Source organism: Nyctereutes procyonoides, unplaced genomic scaffold, assembly GCF_905146905.1.
Source record: "Nyctereutes procyonoides isolate TBG_1078 unplaced genomic scaffold, NYPRO_anot_genome, whole genome shotgun sequence".
NCBI lineage: Eukaryota > Metazoa > Chordata > Mammalia > Carnivora > Canidae > Nyctereutes > Nyctereutes procyonoides.
The window spans coordinates 12,881,486-12,898,632 of record NW_026575137.1 but is presented as its reverse complement, the minus strand read 5'-3'; the positions used below and the strand labels follow the sequence as shown (position 1 = coordinate 12,898,632).

Below are 17,147 nucleotides of genomic sequence, written 5' to 3'. Positions count from 1 at the left end.
CGGGAAAGTTTTCAGCTAGGATTTGTTCAAATACATATTCTGGCCCTCTGGCCCTTTTGGCGCCCTCGGGAACCCCAATTAAACGTAGGTTTTTCTTCCTTAGGGTGTCATTTATTTCCCTTAATCTGTCTTCATGGTTCTTTAATTGTTTATCTCTTTTTTCCTCAGTTTCCCTCTTTGCCATTAACTTGTCTTCTATGTCACTCACTCGTTCTTCCACCTCGTTAACCCTCGTCGTTAGGACTTCTAGTTTGGATTGCATCTCATTCAATTGATTTTTAATTTCTGCCTGATTGTATCTAAATTCTGCAGTCATGAAGTCTCGTGAGTTCTTAATGCTTTTTTCTAGAGCCACCAGTAGCTGTATAATGGTGCTTCTGAATTGGCTTTCTGACATTGAAGTGTAATCCAGATTTTGTAACTCTGGGAAAGAGGGCTGTTTCTGATTCTTTCTTCTGAGGTGAAGTTTTCCTTCTAGTCATTTTGGTCAGTGCAGAGTGGCCAAAAACAAGTTGTATTGGAACACGGAGGAGTATCACTGGTCCGTCTAGCTGGTCTTCTGGGGGAGGGGCCTGTTGTGCTGATTTTCAGGTGTTAGCACTTGGGGGAGCTGCTCTGCCCCTGCCTGCTGCAGGGCTCAGCGGGGGTCGTTTACCCCCTGAGGCCCCAGGAGGATCAGCCGCAGTTGCTATGGCAACTCTGGAAGCCTGGATTCAGCCTCTGCAGGAACTACGGGGCTCGGGGCTCGCTCTCCGGCGCTCCGTCTGCAGGGCCTGGAGGCTCCGGGGCGGGGCCGCTGATCTGCTCAGCTCCGGGCAGGAGCGTCCTCGCTGTCCTGGGCCCTCCCGGCCTCTGCCTGTCCCGGGGGAGGCGCCCTGTGCTCCGGGGCCTGCGCTGTGGGATTCGCGCTCCCGCCCTGCAGCTCCCTCTTTGGAGCCGCTCCGGAGCCCCTCCGAGCTGCTCCGGCCCCGCCGTGCGCGCTGCAGCCCTTAGGGAGCTCGGCGCACTCTCCCGGGGCGCAGGTGTCTGTTAGTGTCCCCGGGAGCCCGAGGGCATCCCCGCCCTCCTGGGTCCTGCTCTAACTCCCCGCGGGCCCCTTTCCGCCCGGGAAGGTTGGTGCAGCTCCTGCTTCTCCGGGACGGGGCTCTCCTGTCCTGGGGACACTCGCCCCGGCCTCAGCCGGCTCCTCGCGGGGCCCCTCCCCCTCGGAGGCCTTTTGTTTATTTCTTTTTCCCCGTCTTCCTACCTTGATAGAAGCGCGGACTCTTCTCACTGTAGCGTTCCAGCTGGTCTCTCTTTACATCTCAGGCCGAATTCGTAGATTTTCAGGATGGTTTGAAGGTTATCTAGGTAATTTGGTGGGGACAGGCGATTTGGGGACCCTGCTCTTCCGCCATCTTGCCCCTCCCCCTTCTTTCAGTTTCTGCCTATCTTGGAAGCTCTTTATCTCTCCTTCTATTCTGAATGACAGCCTTGTGGATAAAGTATTCTTGGCTGCACTTTCTTCTCATTTAGGACCCTGAATGTATCCTGCCAGCCCTTTCTGGCCTGCCAGGTCTCTGTGGAGAGGTCTGCTGTTAATCTGATATTTCTCCCCTTATAAGTTAAAAATCTGTTGTCTTGCCCTGCTTTAAGGAATTTCTTTTTATTTTTGAAATTTGCAAATTTCACTATTGAATTTTGAGGTTTTGAACAGTTTTTATTGATTTTTGTAGGCGTCCTCCCTATCTCTTGGATCTGAATGCCTGTTTCCCAGATTTGGGATGGTCTCAGCCATGATTTGTTCAAATGTACTTTGTGGACCTATCTCCCTTTCAGCCTCTTCTGGAATCCCAATTATATTCTTCCTTCTCAAGCTACCATTTATTTCCCTAAGCCTTTCCTGTGGGCTCTTGTTTTTATCTTTTTTTCTCAGCTTCTTTTCTTTCCATCAACTTGTCATCTATGTCACTCAGTGTCTCTTCCACTCATTAACCCTAGGAGTTAGAGCATCCAGTTTGGATTGTATCTCAGTTCAAGTATTTTTAATATCGGCCTGATTAGATCTCATTTTGCACTAATGAAGTCTCTAGAGTCCTTTACGCTTTTTTCCAGAACCACGAGTAACTTTATAATTGTACTTCTGAATTTCTGACATCGTATTTAAGTCCATATTCAGTAACTCTGTGGCAGAGAGTACTGCTCCCGGTTCTTTCTTCTGTGGTGAATTCTTCCTTCTAGTCATTTTGTCCAGTGCAGAGTGGCTGTACGAGCGGGCTGAGTCAAAACTATGAACCATAACCTAAGTAAAACAGCCCCTAGATTATTCCGAAGAGGGCAGAGACCAGAAAATAAAAGAAAAAGAACAACAGAACAAAATAAAACAAACGGGTCACTAAAGTGAAAAACAAAATTTAAAATAAAGTAGTAAAAAATTTTTAAAAAGTAAAAAAGAAAAAAAAAAGGGGAGATGGTGGTGGTGAGCAAGTGGTCATGGAGAGAGTATGTAATCTCCCTGAGGGGACCTAAAGGGTGATCCTCTTGGTTCTGAGTGCATTTTTTTCTGTATATTAGAAGATGTTCAATCCCAAATTTACATAAACCAGCAATACTTATACAGAGAACCAGTATCAACCACAAAAACATAAGATCAAAAAGGGGGGCACAATGGGAGGGAAGAGAGAATATAGTCTCTCAGAATGAACCCACACAGTATTCCACTTGGTTCTGGGTGTACTTTGTGTGTTAGAAGACAGTAATTTCCACCATTGTAAAACAAAACGAGACAGAAAAGAAAAAAACAAAACAAAACAAAAAAACCCATATCTCATATTTCTCCCAAAATTAAATTGAGTATGTTGAAGGGAATCCTGAAGTGAAATATATTGTAAAATATGTAATTGTAGAAATATGAAAGTCAAAAAGGAAAAAGTTTAAAAATGAAGAGTTGGAAAAAAATTGTACTTAAGGCAGGAAAGGAGAAAAAATATTGGAAATTTTTAACCTGATATAAAAACAAGTCATAGTGAAAAAAGTAGAAAAAAAAAAAACCTCTCTAGGTCTATATACTATTTTCCCTCAGTCCTGGACCTTTCCAGTGCTGCTTGTTCAGTAAACTTGCTCTTCCCTTGTTCTTCCAGCTGGTCTTCTTTGGAAGATTTGGAGGGATCTGTTGCCCTAATTCTCAGGTGCCTGTGCCTGGGCGGAGATCCCCGCACCCTGCCAGGTGCCGGGCTCAGTGTGAAATATTTATCCTGTGAGGTCTTTGTTCCCTAGAGGCCACGCCTCTCCCAGGTGCAAGGTTAAAAGAAGAGGAAAAAAAATGGTGGCAGCCAGATTTCCAGCTGGGGGAATCAAGAGCTCCTCATGAGTAACTAACTGCAGTCTCCCGGTCCACACTGGCCTAGATGCTCCCCGGGACTGGCGGGGGTGCACTGATCTACACACTTGCCTGGTGCCTAGCAGCAGGAGAGTCCTCGATTTCCTGTGCCCTCCCCGCTTCCACCTATCCCAGGGGGAACAGAGGACAGCTGGCTTTGTCTCCTTTGGCGCCCTCGGATCCAGGGCCCTGTGCCACTGGACCCAAACTCCCAGGAGCCACCTCCCCTTAAGGGAATGGAGGACAGCTGCCTCTGTCCATTGCCGGACTCTAGGGTAAAGGGAACTCTGGAGCTGGTCCTTGTAACCAGGTGGGTTTTCCCAAGTGCACTGGAGGGTTGCGGTGCTTCAGTCCTTTACCAAGATTGGACTGAGGTTTGCAGTGAGCTTTCTCCCAGGAATCCCTCCTCTTATAGTGGCTCCGGGAATCTTGTTGCTTCACTGCCCCTCCTGCAATTCTGCCCTATTTCCCTGCTAAGCACTTTTCAGGCAGGAAAAACTCATGCATGGATTTTTAAAGTTCCTGCTTGTCCAGGGCTGGGCTTTCATGACTCCACTCACCCAGCTTGTCGTGGTTCCCCTCCCCAACTTGATTTATTTTTTATTTTTTTCACCTTCCTACCTTGTTAGAAGTGAAAACTTTTCTCTCTGTACCATTCCAGCTGTTGTCTCTTTACATCTTGGGTTGAATTCGTTGGTGTTTAGGATGTTTTGAAACTTATCTAGGTAAGTTTGTGGGACCGGATGAGTTGAGGACCCCTAACTTCCACCATCTTGCCTCAACCACTTTACAATTTTTAATAAAAAAAAAAATGTAAAGATGTGGGGAAATTGAAACTCTCATACCCTGCAAGTGGGAATGTAAAATGATTCAGCTGCTTTGGAAAATAGTTTGGTGGTTCCCAAAAAGGTTAAAGAGTAGCCATATGACCCAGCAATTCCACTCCTAGGTATATGCCCAAGAGAAATGAAAACATGTCCACACAAAATCTTGTACACAAATATTCACAGCAGCATTTTTCTTAATAGCCAGAAAGTGGAAGCAACCTAAATGCTCATCAACTGATGACTAAATAGACAAAATGTGGTATATTCAGGCAATGGAATATCATTCCACCATAAAAAGGAAAGAAATCCTGATACATGCTACAACATGGATGAACCTTGAAAATATCATGCTAAGTCAAAGAAAGTCAGTCACAGAGACCACATATTGTATTTATATGAAATGTCCAGAACAGGCAAATCTATAGAGATAAAAAGTACATTAGTAGTTGCCAGAGGACAGGGATCTGAGGGTGATGAGGGTGATGGTGAATGGCAAGTGATAAAAATGTCCTAGAGTTACCCTTTTTAACCACAGAGCTATGTTCACACAACTGTGAATATACTAAAAACCACCGAATTGTACCCTTTAAACGAGTGAGTTTTATGATATGTGAATTATATCACAACAAAGTTGTTTAATAACAAAGAAATTTTAGGACAGAAGGAGTGCTTGTCAACATTTCTTGGAAGACTGAGGTAAAATACCCTGTCATATACTCAGAATGCTGTCTTTAGCTGCATTCGTACTTGATGGTGATTATTTCTTATATTATTGAAATGTTCTGTGATGATGGGAAGATGAAAGTGTATAATGCTACTTTATGAAATGTTTCTGGATGGCAATAATCTGGAACGAGGTATCAGCAATGAGAAAGACAGGAAGGATGTATTTCTTGAACAATGTACACAGTGTTCATTTTACTCAAACCTTCACTTTACTCAATATTGCCAACATTTCTTTAGTGAAAAAACAAAGCCTGAGACTTTTTGAGAATTCCAATATAAATGAAAAAGAATGTTTGGACATATTCATTATGTGTCACATAAGAAGACTGACTGCTCATATGTTACCTTAGCAGTGAACAGTAGCTACTTGTTGAGGCCAGGGGAAACTTCTGCAAGGACAAGTCTACAATGTGAAGGTCAAAGAGAAGGTAAGAACCCATGGCAAGGGGCGGTGCTTCCCAAGCCCAGGCAGTATTCTTGAGAGCCCCTGGCAGCACCACGTGCATTCACTTACTAAACACTGCAACAAGGAGAAAAAAAACTCTGCCTACTGTCTCTAAGAACCCAGAAACTTGGTTCAATGACCGTATTTCTTTCTTAACATTTCTGTAATATATATTTTTTTAGATTTTATTTATTTATTCAGAGAGACACAGAGAGAGAGGCAGAGACATAGGCAGAGGGAGAAGCAGGCTCCATGTAGGGAGCCCGATGTAGGACTCAATACTGGGTCTCCAGGATCATGCCCTGAGACAAAGGCAGATGCTCAACCACTGAGCCACTCAGGTGTCCCTAAATACAGATTCTTCAAACTTACTGAGACTTGACTGTTTAAAAATTGGTTAACTGGGCAGCCCAGATGGCTCAGCGGTTTGGTGCTGCCTTCAGTCCAGGGTGTGATCCTGGACACCTGGGATCGAGTCCCACATCAGGCTCCCTGCATGGAGCCTGCTTCTACCTCTGCCTGTGTCTCTGCCTCTCTCTCTCTCTGTGTCTCTATGAATAAATAAATAAAATCTTAAAAAAAAAGAATTGGTTAATTTTATGTCAAAGTAAGACATAATAAATATGTTAAGAATTAAGTTCAAAGTCTAGTAACGATTTAGAAATTTTCTACTTCTTAGTAGCATATAAGCACAAATTATAGTGATGTTTTTATCATGAGGTTTGCAATGATGAAAAAGAAGAGGCAGTACTCAATTGTTGAGGGAGTCTGAAACAGGGCTCACGGGGTGTAAGTCACCGAATCAGGGGAGGTCAACTTGACATCCTATCAAAAGCCCTCAAAAAAAAAAAAAAAAGCCCTCCAGATATGCATACCCTGTAATTTTAAGAAATATGTCTTGAAGAAATACATACATAAGCATATGAAAGATGCAGTAAAAATTCATGTAGCACTATTAAGTGAAAACAGGAACCATCTGGAAGTCTAACGATAAGTAATTTATTAAAAATTGATAAGTTCATAAACTAGATTGTTAGAGAACATTGTTCAGAATATATTACATTTTCAAAACAAATTACAGAAGAATGTGCACACAGACACTGTGATGCATGTTACAGTATATAAGACCTACTACCTAATGTATAAAATTAATGTATTCCCCTCCAAATGGATTTTGGGATAACCCTTGGTTGACCTGTGGAAGTGTGGTTACTGTTTCTCTCTCATATAGATAAGAGAAGAAACAGAATTGTTAGAAAATCAAAACCCAGTTCAGAAATCTAACACAAGATAAAGAACTGACAAAAGTTTGCTTACTTCCTTAGCATTATGAGTACATTTAATAATATTTAGCCATAAGTAAAATACTCATGCTTACCTTAAAAGTCAAGATAATGCTGATAAACAGAAGAATAATTAGGACCAAACAGGTAGGATTCACCGACATGATATCATCTCTGTAGGGAAAATTAGGAGGCTGCAAATAAAAAGTGCCTCATTAGCAAGGCTTATTATTCATTCCAGATTATATTCCTTAGGCATTAACCAGATGTACTTATTAAAAAACAATTAAAGCAGATAGTTCTTATTTAAGACCACTACAAACTTTCTCACCTACTACTACTAATGAAAAAGTGACAGAGTGTTCATAATTCAGGCAGTAATAACTCGTGAAAAGAAAAATCAGAGAAAGATTCAAGAGACCTGAAAATGTAACTCTACCCTCCTTACTGTACAAAAAGTTAGAAGTCAGTATTCTCTCTACACCTGTGACACTTAGATTTTCTAAAAATTGTGGACCACTCTAAAGGGCTTGCACATGGCAAGGAGGGAAAACCTATTAAAATACCATCTTATTTATACAGAGGATTTTTGCTGATGCTACTTCTCCTCAAAAAGCAGAATCTTTACACTAGTAGGCATTTATAGCATTAAAAAAAAAAAAAGAAAGATCAAGTCCTACCATCTGACCAGATTGATTAACTACTAGGTCAAAGGAAATCTTTTTAAGGAGGATCAAAGCTGACTCCCATGGTTGGGTGTGGTGGGACTTCACCGTGAAGACCATGCACAGTGCCTTGGGAGCCTTCTACTTCGCCAGCTTGGGTCAGCATGCGTGGACGGCAGCCCAGGGTGCCACGTCCCCTCTTATCTCTTCCTTAGCATCCAATACCATGTGTTTGGATTCCACATTAGCAATATTTTGAGATATAACAAAGAGGTTCCAAATATTAAAGAAGAATATGAGAAAACCCAAGACTCATGTGCCCAGTTCCTCCTCCCCATGGTGAACATCACCCAGTGGTTTTTCAGCCGCCTTTCACTTTGGGCAAAATATCCAAGAAATAAAATCTGAGTCAGTCTTTGTCATCAGCTCCTGAAACCTGTCCCTACCCTTAGAGACTGGAAAGGTGTTTGTAGTGCTAATCTTAAAGGTAAGAATAAAATAAGTTAGTGTTATTCATAAGACCAACATAAAATCATACTGTTTCTGTCTGATAAAAAAAAAAAATTAAAGTGGAAGTAGGTGACTCCTTTCACAAAGATCTTCACACTTCTTCCCCCAGAAACGTGGACATGGTTTCTATGTCCAGTCAAGACATATAAAACACACACACAACTTATTTTAACTGCATTTCACAAGACTCTGCATGAACAGAACAGGCATTAGAATGAAGTGGGTGCTCTCCTCCCACCTTCCAGATAACAGTCCCTCCAGACTGTTAAGTCAGCTCATCAGCGAGGCTTCACTGTCTGTGGAGTTTTAGGTATCCACGCCTTGGACTCAGACTGATTTTTAAGTAGAACATACTGAAGACATTCACCTGTATTACTTGGTTTGTAATTAAAAATAAAAGAAGGTGGTGATTTTTTTTACTGACATTATGCTTACTTTCAGCGTCACCAGTATTATTTTGCCACTGGTGACTCTAGAGCAAATAAGTACAAAACGCTTAAACAAAGTCAAGGTGGTATTCTGAGGATTCTAAATGTTTGCCTGCATGTTGCATGCTTTCCGCTTCTTATAAGTCTCTGCACTAAACAGGATGGAGCAAACAACACACTCTTCAAGTAGTCGCAAGGCTGCCATATGGCTTGTCTGAGCATCTCCTAACCACCCTTTCCCCACCCCTCACTTGATAGCCTATGTCGAGGTCATGTTTCCTCCACCCTTCCAAGGTTGATTTTAGAAACTTGGCACTGGGTCAACCTTACAGAATTAAAACACAAGTCCTTAAAGACAGAGGTAATTCTTTTTTTTTTTTTTAAAGATTTTATTTATTCATAGAAACACACACACACACACACAGAGAGAGAGGCAGAGGCATAGGCAGAGGGAGAAGCAGGCTCCATGCAGGGAGCCTGATGTGGGACTCGATCCAGGGTCCCCAGGATCAAACCCCAGGCTGCAGGCGGCGCTAAACCGCTGCGCCACTGGGGCTGCCCAAGACAGAGGTAATTCTATAAACTGCTCGTCACACAGAAACCCTCTCATGCAGAAACAGTCAAGCTATACAAGAAGAGAAAATATATATATAGTCAGCTCATGGGAAATACACACAGCCTTTTCTTGACACTATAGGCTACCAAAACATGGACCTGTTTTCTAAAACAAAGAAAAGCTGTTACTAACAGCTTAAGAATGACAACCATTGTATACATAAACCACATCTTCTTTATCCATTCATCTTTCCATGGACACTGAGGCTCCTTCCACAGTTTGGCTATTGTGGACATTGCTGCTAGAAACATCGGGGTGCAGGTGTCCCGGCGTTTCATTGCATCTGAATCTTTGGGGTGAATCCCCAGCAGTGCAATTGCTGGGTCGTAGGGCAGGTCTATTTTTAACTCTTTGAGGAACCTCCCGACAGTTTTCCAGAGTGGCTGCACCAGTTCACATTCCCACCAACAGTGTAAGAGGGTTCCCTTTTCTCCGCATCCTCTCCAACATTTGTGGTTTCCTGCCTTGTTAATGTTCCCCATTCTGACTGGTGTGAGGTGGTATCTCATTGTGGTTTTGATTTGTATTTCCCTGATGCCCAGTGATGCGGAGCATTTTCTCATGTGCCTGTTGCCCATGTCTATGTCTTCCTCTGTGAGATTTCTCTTCATGTCTTTTGCCCATTTCATGATTGGATTGTTTGTTTCTTTGGTGTTGAGTTTAAGAAGTTCTTTATAGATCTTGGAAACTAGCCCTTTATCTGATATGTCATTTGCAAATATCTTCTCCCATTCTGTAGGTTGTCTTTTAGTTTTGTTGACTGTATCCTTTGCTGTGCAAAAGCTTCTTATATTGATGAAGTCCCAATAGTTCATTTTTGCTTTTGTTTCTTTTGCCTTCGTGGATGTATCTTGCAAAAAGTTACTATGGCTGAGTTCAAAAAGGGTGTTGCCTGTGTTCTCCTTTAGGATTTTGATGGAATCTTGTCTCACATTTAGATCTTTCATCCGTCCACAATAGCCAAACTGTGGAAGGAGCCTCGGTATCCATCGAAAGATGAATGGATAAAGAAGATGTGGTTTATGTATACAATGGAATATTACTCAGCCATTAGAAACGACAAATACCCACCATTTGCTTCAACGTGGATGGAACTGGAGGGTATTATGCTGAGTGAAGTAAGTCAATCGGAGAAGGACAAACATTATATGTACTCATTCATTTGGGGAATATAAATAATAGTGAAAGGGAATATAAGGGAAGGGAGAAGAAATGTGTGGGAAATATCAGAAAGGGAGACAGAACATAAAGACTCCTAACTGGGAAACGAACTAGGGGTGGTGGAAGGGGAGGAGGGCGGGAGGTGGGGATGAATTGGTGACGGGCACTGAGGGGGGTACTTGACGGGATGAGCACTGGGTGTTATTCTGTATGTTGGTAAATTGAACACCAATAAAAAATAAATTTATTATTAAAAAGAAAAAAAAAAGAATGACAACCATAACAGTGACAACTGAACTTACTCTCATGCTACGTCTGCTGAGTACTAGATATATGATTTAGGCATGACTGCCATAGAATCACAAACTTCTGCTGCTATATTTCCTTTCCTCCTTCCATGCCTCCATCTCTCCCTTTTCTACTGAACTTCTTAGTCCCCATTGTCACATGGGTTTGAATCCAGAAAAACCCTGCTCCCACCCCCAAGCCCACAAACAATGCAAATCTCCAAAGAGTGAACATTCTCTCCCTTTCAAACATTCTAAGATTCTGGAGAAATTAAATTTTAAGGCACATTCACAGTTTTAAAAACAAAGGTGAAAAATGTAAAGAAACAGAAGTATTACACACTCTACAAACTTCTGAATATCCAGTTAGCCACATTTGCTCAGATGGTCACAAAGAACATTCAACAGAAAACTAGCCCCAAAAAGATCCAAGAGGAAGAAAGGGGTTCTATGGTGAAATAAGTTTGGGAACCATAGTATAGTACAGTTCCATTTTTTCCATACAAATGGCAGAGGCAAAAAACTACCCTCTGCTAATAATTGGGCAAACTATGCTTTACAAAAATACGATTAGTAACTAGCTTATAATTTATGGAGGTGTATCTAACACAGTCATCACAGCTCCTGACTTATCTACCTCAGAAGGTTATGTTGTCCCAAAGCATTCTAAGAAACCCAAAAATCTTATCTTTAAACTGGTATTCAAAAATCTCTAATCAGTAACTCAGATCCAAGTGGAAAAACCCACAAATTCATGTGTGTTTGTGTATGTTGAGTCTAGATCCCTGACTTGTAGATTATTACGCTCATGAAGGGAACAGTAATCAGAATGGCCACATACCAGCTGCCGAATATATTCCTGAATGGAGTATGGATAGACAAGCACAGTGACAGCAACCAAGGTGTTGAGGGCGAAGTCAAAGATCTGGTAACAGAAGAATGGGATGATCCACGCTGCGCGTTGCTAAAGAGGAGAAACAAGATGATGTTAATGTGTTCAATATCATAAAATATTATTTTTTTGCAATTCAGACAAATCCTTTCTTAATCTGGAGGAAATTGGAGGACAAGAAATTCAATAAGCCAGGTCATGATGACAATTGGTAAGCCACACAGAGGGTCACTAAACAAGCCTCAGTGAACATTTCTGAGACTATAGCAATGGTTTTACACATAATAAGAGATTTATTTTTTTATTATTTTATTTATTTATTTGACAGAGAGAAGGAGAAAGAACACAAGCAGGGGGAGTGGCAGGCAGAGGAAGGGGAGAAGCAGGCCACCCCTGAGCAGGGAGCCAGATGGGGGGCTCGATCATGACCTAAGCCAAAGGCAGATGCTTAACCAACTGAGCCACCCAGGCACTCCTTAATAAGAGATTTAAGCTCCCAAAGGTTCTTAGAGGAAACTGAGAATCATCACTTCTTCTTTCTTATAAAGTATAAAGGACCAAGGAAAAGGCTCAGCCTCTTCTTTCAAAGCCACTTACCTTGTATGCTCCATAAGTGGCCATGGCACATATTAGGATCATGAGAAGAGAAATTGCAATCGCAATGCACATGTCTGCCAAAAGGTTAGGAAAGAAAAAAGAAAATCAGTAATAAATCCACTGTTTTAACAATTTTCGTCTCTCTTCAAAGGCATTTTGTTTAGAAACCAATTATAAGCAAGAACTTTGGATTAAGTAAAACCGGGAGCACTTTTGGAATTTGAGAAAATGATACTTAATGGATATAAAATGTCCAAAAGAAGTTCTCCCTAAGTCATATAAATATCTATAGATAACACACTGACTCGCATATAAGTTTATTTTGAAAATGGGAAAGAGAGGGACGCCTGGGTGGCTTAGCGGTTAAGCATGCTGGAGTCCCAGGATCAACTCCCACATCGGGCTCCCTGCATGGAGCCTGCTTCTCTCTCTGCCTCTCTTTCCCTGTGTCTCTCATGAATAAATAAATAAAATATTTAAAAAAATGGGAGAGAGATATTGAGATGTTAAAAAAAGTTTGGTCTTCTGAATCCACTGAATTAGATATATAATAAATTAGATATTTTTAAAATGTGAGTGCCTAACTTGTATTTTACAAATTCATGTGTGTTTTGTTTGTGCTCCTATTAAAACCCTCCTCTGGCTTCCCATTTCACTTAAAATAAGACCTCAATTTCTTAGCCTTTACATCTGCAATTCTTCTAGAGCATGCCTACCTCCCCAATCTCATCTTGTACTTTTCCGGCTTCCTACAACCCAGTCATATCACTTGGTTTGCTAAGTACAAGGAGAATTTCCCATCATAGGGCCTTGCATTTGCAGTTCCCACTGACTGGAGACAATGTCACTCACGTTTTCACAGAAGTAAGCATTTTTATTTGTTTTTTTAAAGATTCTATTTATTTGAAGGGAAGAGAGAATGCGCATGAGCAGAAAGGTGAGGTGCATGGCTGAGCAGGGAGCTGGATGGGGGGCTTGATCCTAGGACCTTGAAATCATGACTGGAGCCAAGGCCAATGCCCAAGCTCAAAAGAGTGAGCCAGCCAGGCGCCCCTAACTCCTTTTCGATCATTCAGGCCTCAGCCCAAACATCCACATCTCCAATAGCTCTTCTCTGAGTATTCTAGGTAATGCAGCCCTTCCAATTCCTCCCATGTCAATGCCGTATTTTTCTTTATAGCACATATCACTACTATCTTACTTATATCTGTTGCACATTAGCTATCTCCTTCTGTTACAGGAAGCTTTCTGAGGAAAAGAACTCTATCGTGTTTACTACAACAACCCAACATATACAAGATGCCCACTACAGCAGCCACTAGCCACACGTGAGCACTGAGCACTTGCAATGTGCTCAATCTGAATTGAGATGTGCTGTAACATTAAAATCTACTACTCCAGAATTCAGTACCAAAAATATGTAAAACAGCTCATTAATAATTTTTATACTGATTGCATGCTAACATATATTGGATATACTAAGCTAAGTAAGATAAATTATTAAAGTTAATTTTACCCCCTGACTACCTTTTTAAATGTGGCTTCTAGGAAATTTTAGATTGCATATGTGCTTGCACTCTATTCCTATTGAACACTGCTGATCTAAAGCAATGCCTATTATCACTGTTGGGACTAAATAAACGATTATTCAAGAGGTCATGTTACTACTATATCTTTAGAGATTCAGATTAGTACATATGCTTGGGGTTCTAGTGGGAGGTTCTCACTAGCTAAGAGAGCACAAAATTCCACAGAGTTAAGTATCTCTACAGTGCTGACACCGTCTGGGGCACTTCACAGACACTTCATTTAGTGCTCCTAACTCTGAGACAGATGTTGTTCCCACTGAGCAGACTGCAAAACTAGGCTTGGAGGTTATGTAACTTGCTGAGACAGTATTTGCATCAAAAGGCTAAACCATGACTGCTCTGGAGATTTCAGATCTCTGGCTCTTTCTGCTAAGACTCTGCTGCTCCAACTTCAGCTTTGACTACTGACCAGCCTGTCACTTTCAAAGTGACAGGCTGGTTCCACTTCTAGAACCATCCTTTGTATCCTCAGCTTTAGAGAATGAGGACATTTTAAGTAGGAGGTTTACATAAAATGCAGATATATCAACAAAGACCATTTGCCATCTTAAGAAAAAAAATGAAGGTTGCTAAGATTAATTTACAGATTCAGAGCAATCAATTCATAATGATGCTATGACTTTTATTAAAGGAGTGAAAATTTGATTCTCGGGATGCACTTCCAGCAACGGTGGTTCGAGTGGCCGAAGCAAGATGGGTCAAAGTCAGAGTGGTGGTCATGGCCCTGGAGGTGGCAAGAAGGATGACAAGGACAAGAAAAAGAAATATGAAGTTCATGTACCAACTAGAGTGGGGAAAAAGAAGAAAACAAAGGTACCAGATGCTGTGAGCAAGCTCCCACTGGTGACACCTCACACTCAATGCCAGTTAAAATTATTGAAGTTAGAATTAAAGACTATCTTCTCATGGAGGAAGAATTCATTAGAAATCAGGAACAAATGAAGGCTTTAGAAGAAAAGCAAGAGGAGGAAAAATCTAAGGTATGGATGATCTGAGGGGGACCCCAATGTCAGTAGGAACCTTGGAAGAGATCATTGATGACAATCATGCCATCGTGTCTACATCTGTGGGCTCAGAACACTACGTCAGCATTCTCTCCTTTGTAGACAAAGATCTGCTGGAACCAGGCTGTGCTGTCCTGCTCAACCACAAGGTGCATGCTGTCATAGGGGTGCTCATGGATGACACGGATCCCTTGGTCACAGTAATGAAGGTAGACAAGGCCCCCCAGGAAACCTATGCTGATATTGGGGGATTGGACAACCAAATCCAGGAAATTAAGGAATCCATGGAGCTTCCTCTCACTCATCCTGAATATTATAAAGAGATGGGTATAAAGCCCCCAAAGGGGGTCATTCTCTAGGTCCACCTGACACAGGTAAAACTTTATTAGCCAAAGCAGTAGCAAACCAAACCTCAGCCACTTTCTTGAGAGTGGTTGGCTCTGAACTTATTCAGAAGTACCTAGGCAACAGGCCCAAACTTGTTCAGGAATTGTTTCGAGTTGCGAAAGAACATGTACTATCCATCGTGTTTATTGATGAAATTGATCCCATTGGAACAAAATGATACAACTCAAATTCCGGTGGGGAGAGGGAAATTCAACAAACGATGTTGGAACTGTTGAACCAGTTGGATGGATTTGATTCAAGGGGTGATGTGAAGGTCATTACGGCCACAAACCGGATAGAAACCTTGGATCCAGCACTTATCAGACCAGGCCGCATTGACAGGAAGATTGAGCTCCCCCTGCCCAACGAAAAGACTAAGAAGCGTATCTTTCAGATCCACACAAGCAGGATGACGCTGGCCGATGATGTGACCCTGGACGACTTGATCATGGCTAAGGATGACCTCTCTGGTGCCAACATCAAGGCCATCTGTACAGAGGCTGGTCTGATGGCCTTGAGAGAGTGTCGGATGAAAGTAACAAATGAAGACTTCAAGAAATCTAAAGAAAATGTTCTTTATAAAAAACAAGAGGGCACCCCCAAGGGACTGTATCTCTAGCAGACCAGAGCTACCTTCAAAGAGATGGTTGGGCATGTCCTGACCCCTCCGAGGGATGAGGTGGGGGAAGCCCCCAGAGGAAACCATGTTCCAGTTGATCTTTCTTAGTAAAACCTCCCATGTACCTTTTTGCATGTGATGTACAGGACACCCCTTGGGCTGCCTTCATCTGTGGGTCACATGCAGTGCTCTGTCCCCAATAAAGCGTGCTCCCTCTCCAAGAAAAAAAAAAAATTTCCAAAATTTTCTCAAAAAAGTAAAAAAAAATCACTTGGGGGTGATAAAAAATATCAAGATTTCTTTCAGGATAAATACATATGTTGCTATTTATAATTTTAAAAAATTTTATATTTATTCATGAGACACACAGAGAGAGGCAGAGACACAGGCAGAGGGAGAAGCAGGGAGCCTGATGTGGGACTCAATCCCAGGACCCGGGACCATGACCCGAGCCGAAGGCAGATGCTCAACCCTCAGCCATCCAGGTGTCCCTGTTGTTTATATTAATGCTAAATTAACTTACCTTTTACCTCTTGTGAGGAAAAGAGGTACCTACAAGAGAAGTTCACTTATGCCTCATAGTATTCTTGCAGGATCAGTGGGAAGAATAAACTTGAATGCATTTTCCATGCAAAACAAAGGCCAAGAGACTTAGCTCCTTAGAACAAAAGGAAAGTCTCTCTACTCAGAGGCACATATATAAGTACACATGAATGCATTCTCATGCCATAATTTGCATACGAAGCAATGAGGGTTATCAGGTTCTTTGTTCCTACAGAAAGCAATGACCACAGTGGAATGCCCATTGTCTGCTTTGATTTTCCCCATTTATATGAGTGCTTTCTTTTCTCAATTAACTGGGTACTGCGTTACTTCATTTAATCCTTATGACAACCTTAGAATGAATCCTTAACCTAAGAGTTAAGTACTATGACTAACCCCATTTTAGATAAGAAAAAGATAACTAAGATAAGGCAGGTAGCTTGTCCAAGACTGTCCACCTGGTAAATGATAGATGGGATATTCTTCCCAAGAAGTCTAACCCAGAGTCAATACTCTTAGCCAGTATGCTACCCCACTGGGAAGGAGGAAGATCACATGCAGTAATGCAGGTCAAAGTGCTGAGAAAACCACACAGCCTCCCTAAAAGGTACTGGAGATCAGTAGGTACTTGCTATGTGCAAAACCTATTAGAATTGATAGTAATCTCAGGCAAAAGTTTATTATTTTCTTGTCAACTCAGACAGTTTCCAAATTCTGTACAAGCATATTTTATAATGAGAAAAAAATTAATTTAATGGAACCAGGCCATTTATAGGATATTCTTTACTTCACAGGTCTTAAAAGAGACAGATAGGTAGACAGACAAACTCAAAGCTGTATTTTAAATTTTTAAATATTAATATAACCTATGAAAATTAATATTACCTGCATATCCTATTCTGAAGTAAAAAGAAACTCCAGGACTAAATCTCACATAATCATAAACAATGTTTAAATGTACATTTTTCTCAAAGAGAAATTTAAAAGGCACAAATAAAAGCCATGAAATATCCTATTACCATTCACAATGATATACTATTTACCATAAAAAAAGTTGATTTGAGATGAGAAAATTTTTAAAATTCTGTTTGTACAAATCTTACACCCACCATACTGACCAGACTGAGTATATGACAAGCATGTGAACTTGATTCTACTTAGGTAGAATCAAAGTGTTAATCAAATGAAAACACAGAGCAGGTAAGATAAA

At 41.4% G+C, this 17,147-nt stretch overlaps 1 protein-coding gene and 1 pseudogene across 1 annotated transcript in view; one reads left to right on the top strand and one right to left on the bottom strand.

The window, feature by feature from the left end:
* Positions 1 to 17,147, bottom strand: part of LAPTM4B (lysosomal protein transmembrane 4 beta) — a 99,203-nt gene that overhangs the window by 37,352 nt on the left and 44,704 nt on the right. Inside the window, exons 3-5 of the mRNA XM_055303398.1 lie at positions 11,796 to 11,869; positions 11,148 to 11,270; positions 6,735 to 6,833 (exon numbers count right to left, since the gene is read on the bottom strand). Of these exons, the coding sequence (XP_055159373.1) occupies positions 6,735 to 6,833; positions 11,148 to 11,270; positions 11,796 to 11,869 (296 nt within the window). The remainder of the gene's footprint in view (positions 1 to 6,734; positions 6,834 to 11,147; positions 11,271 to 11,795; positions 11,870 to 17,147) is intronic.
* LOC129495709 (26S proteasome regulatory subunit 4-like) lies at positions 14,078 to 15,394 on the top strand (annotated as a pseudogene).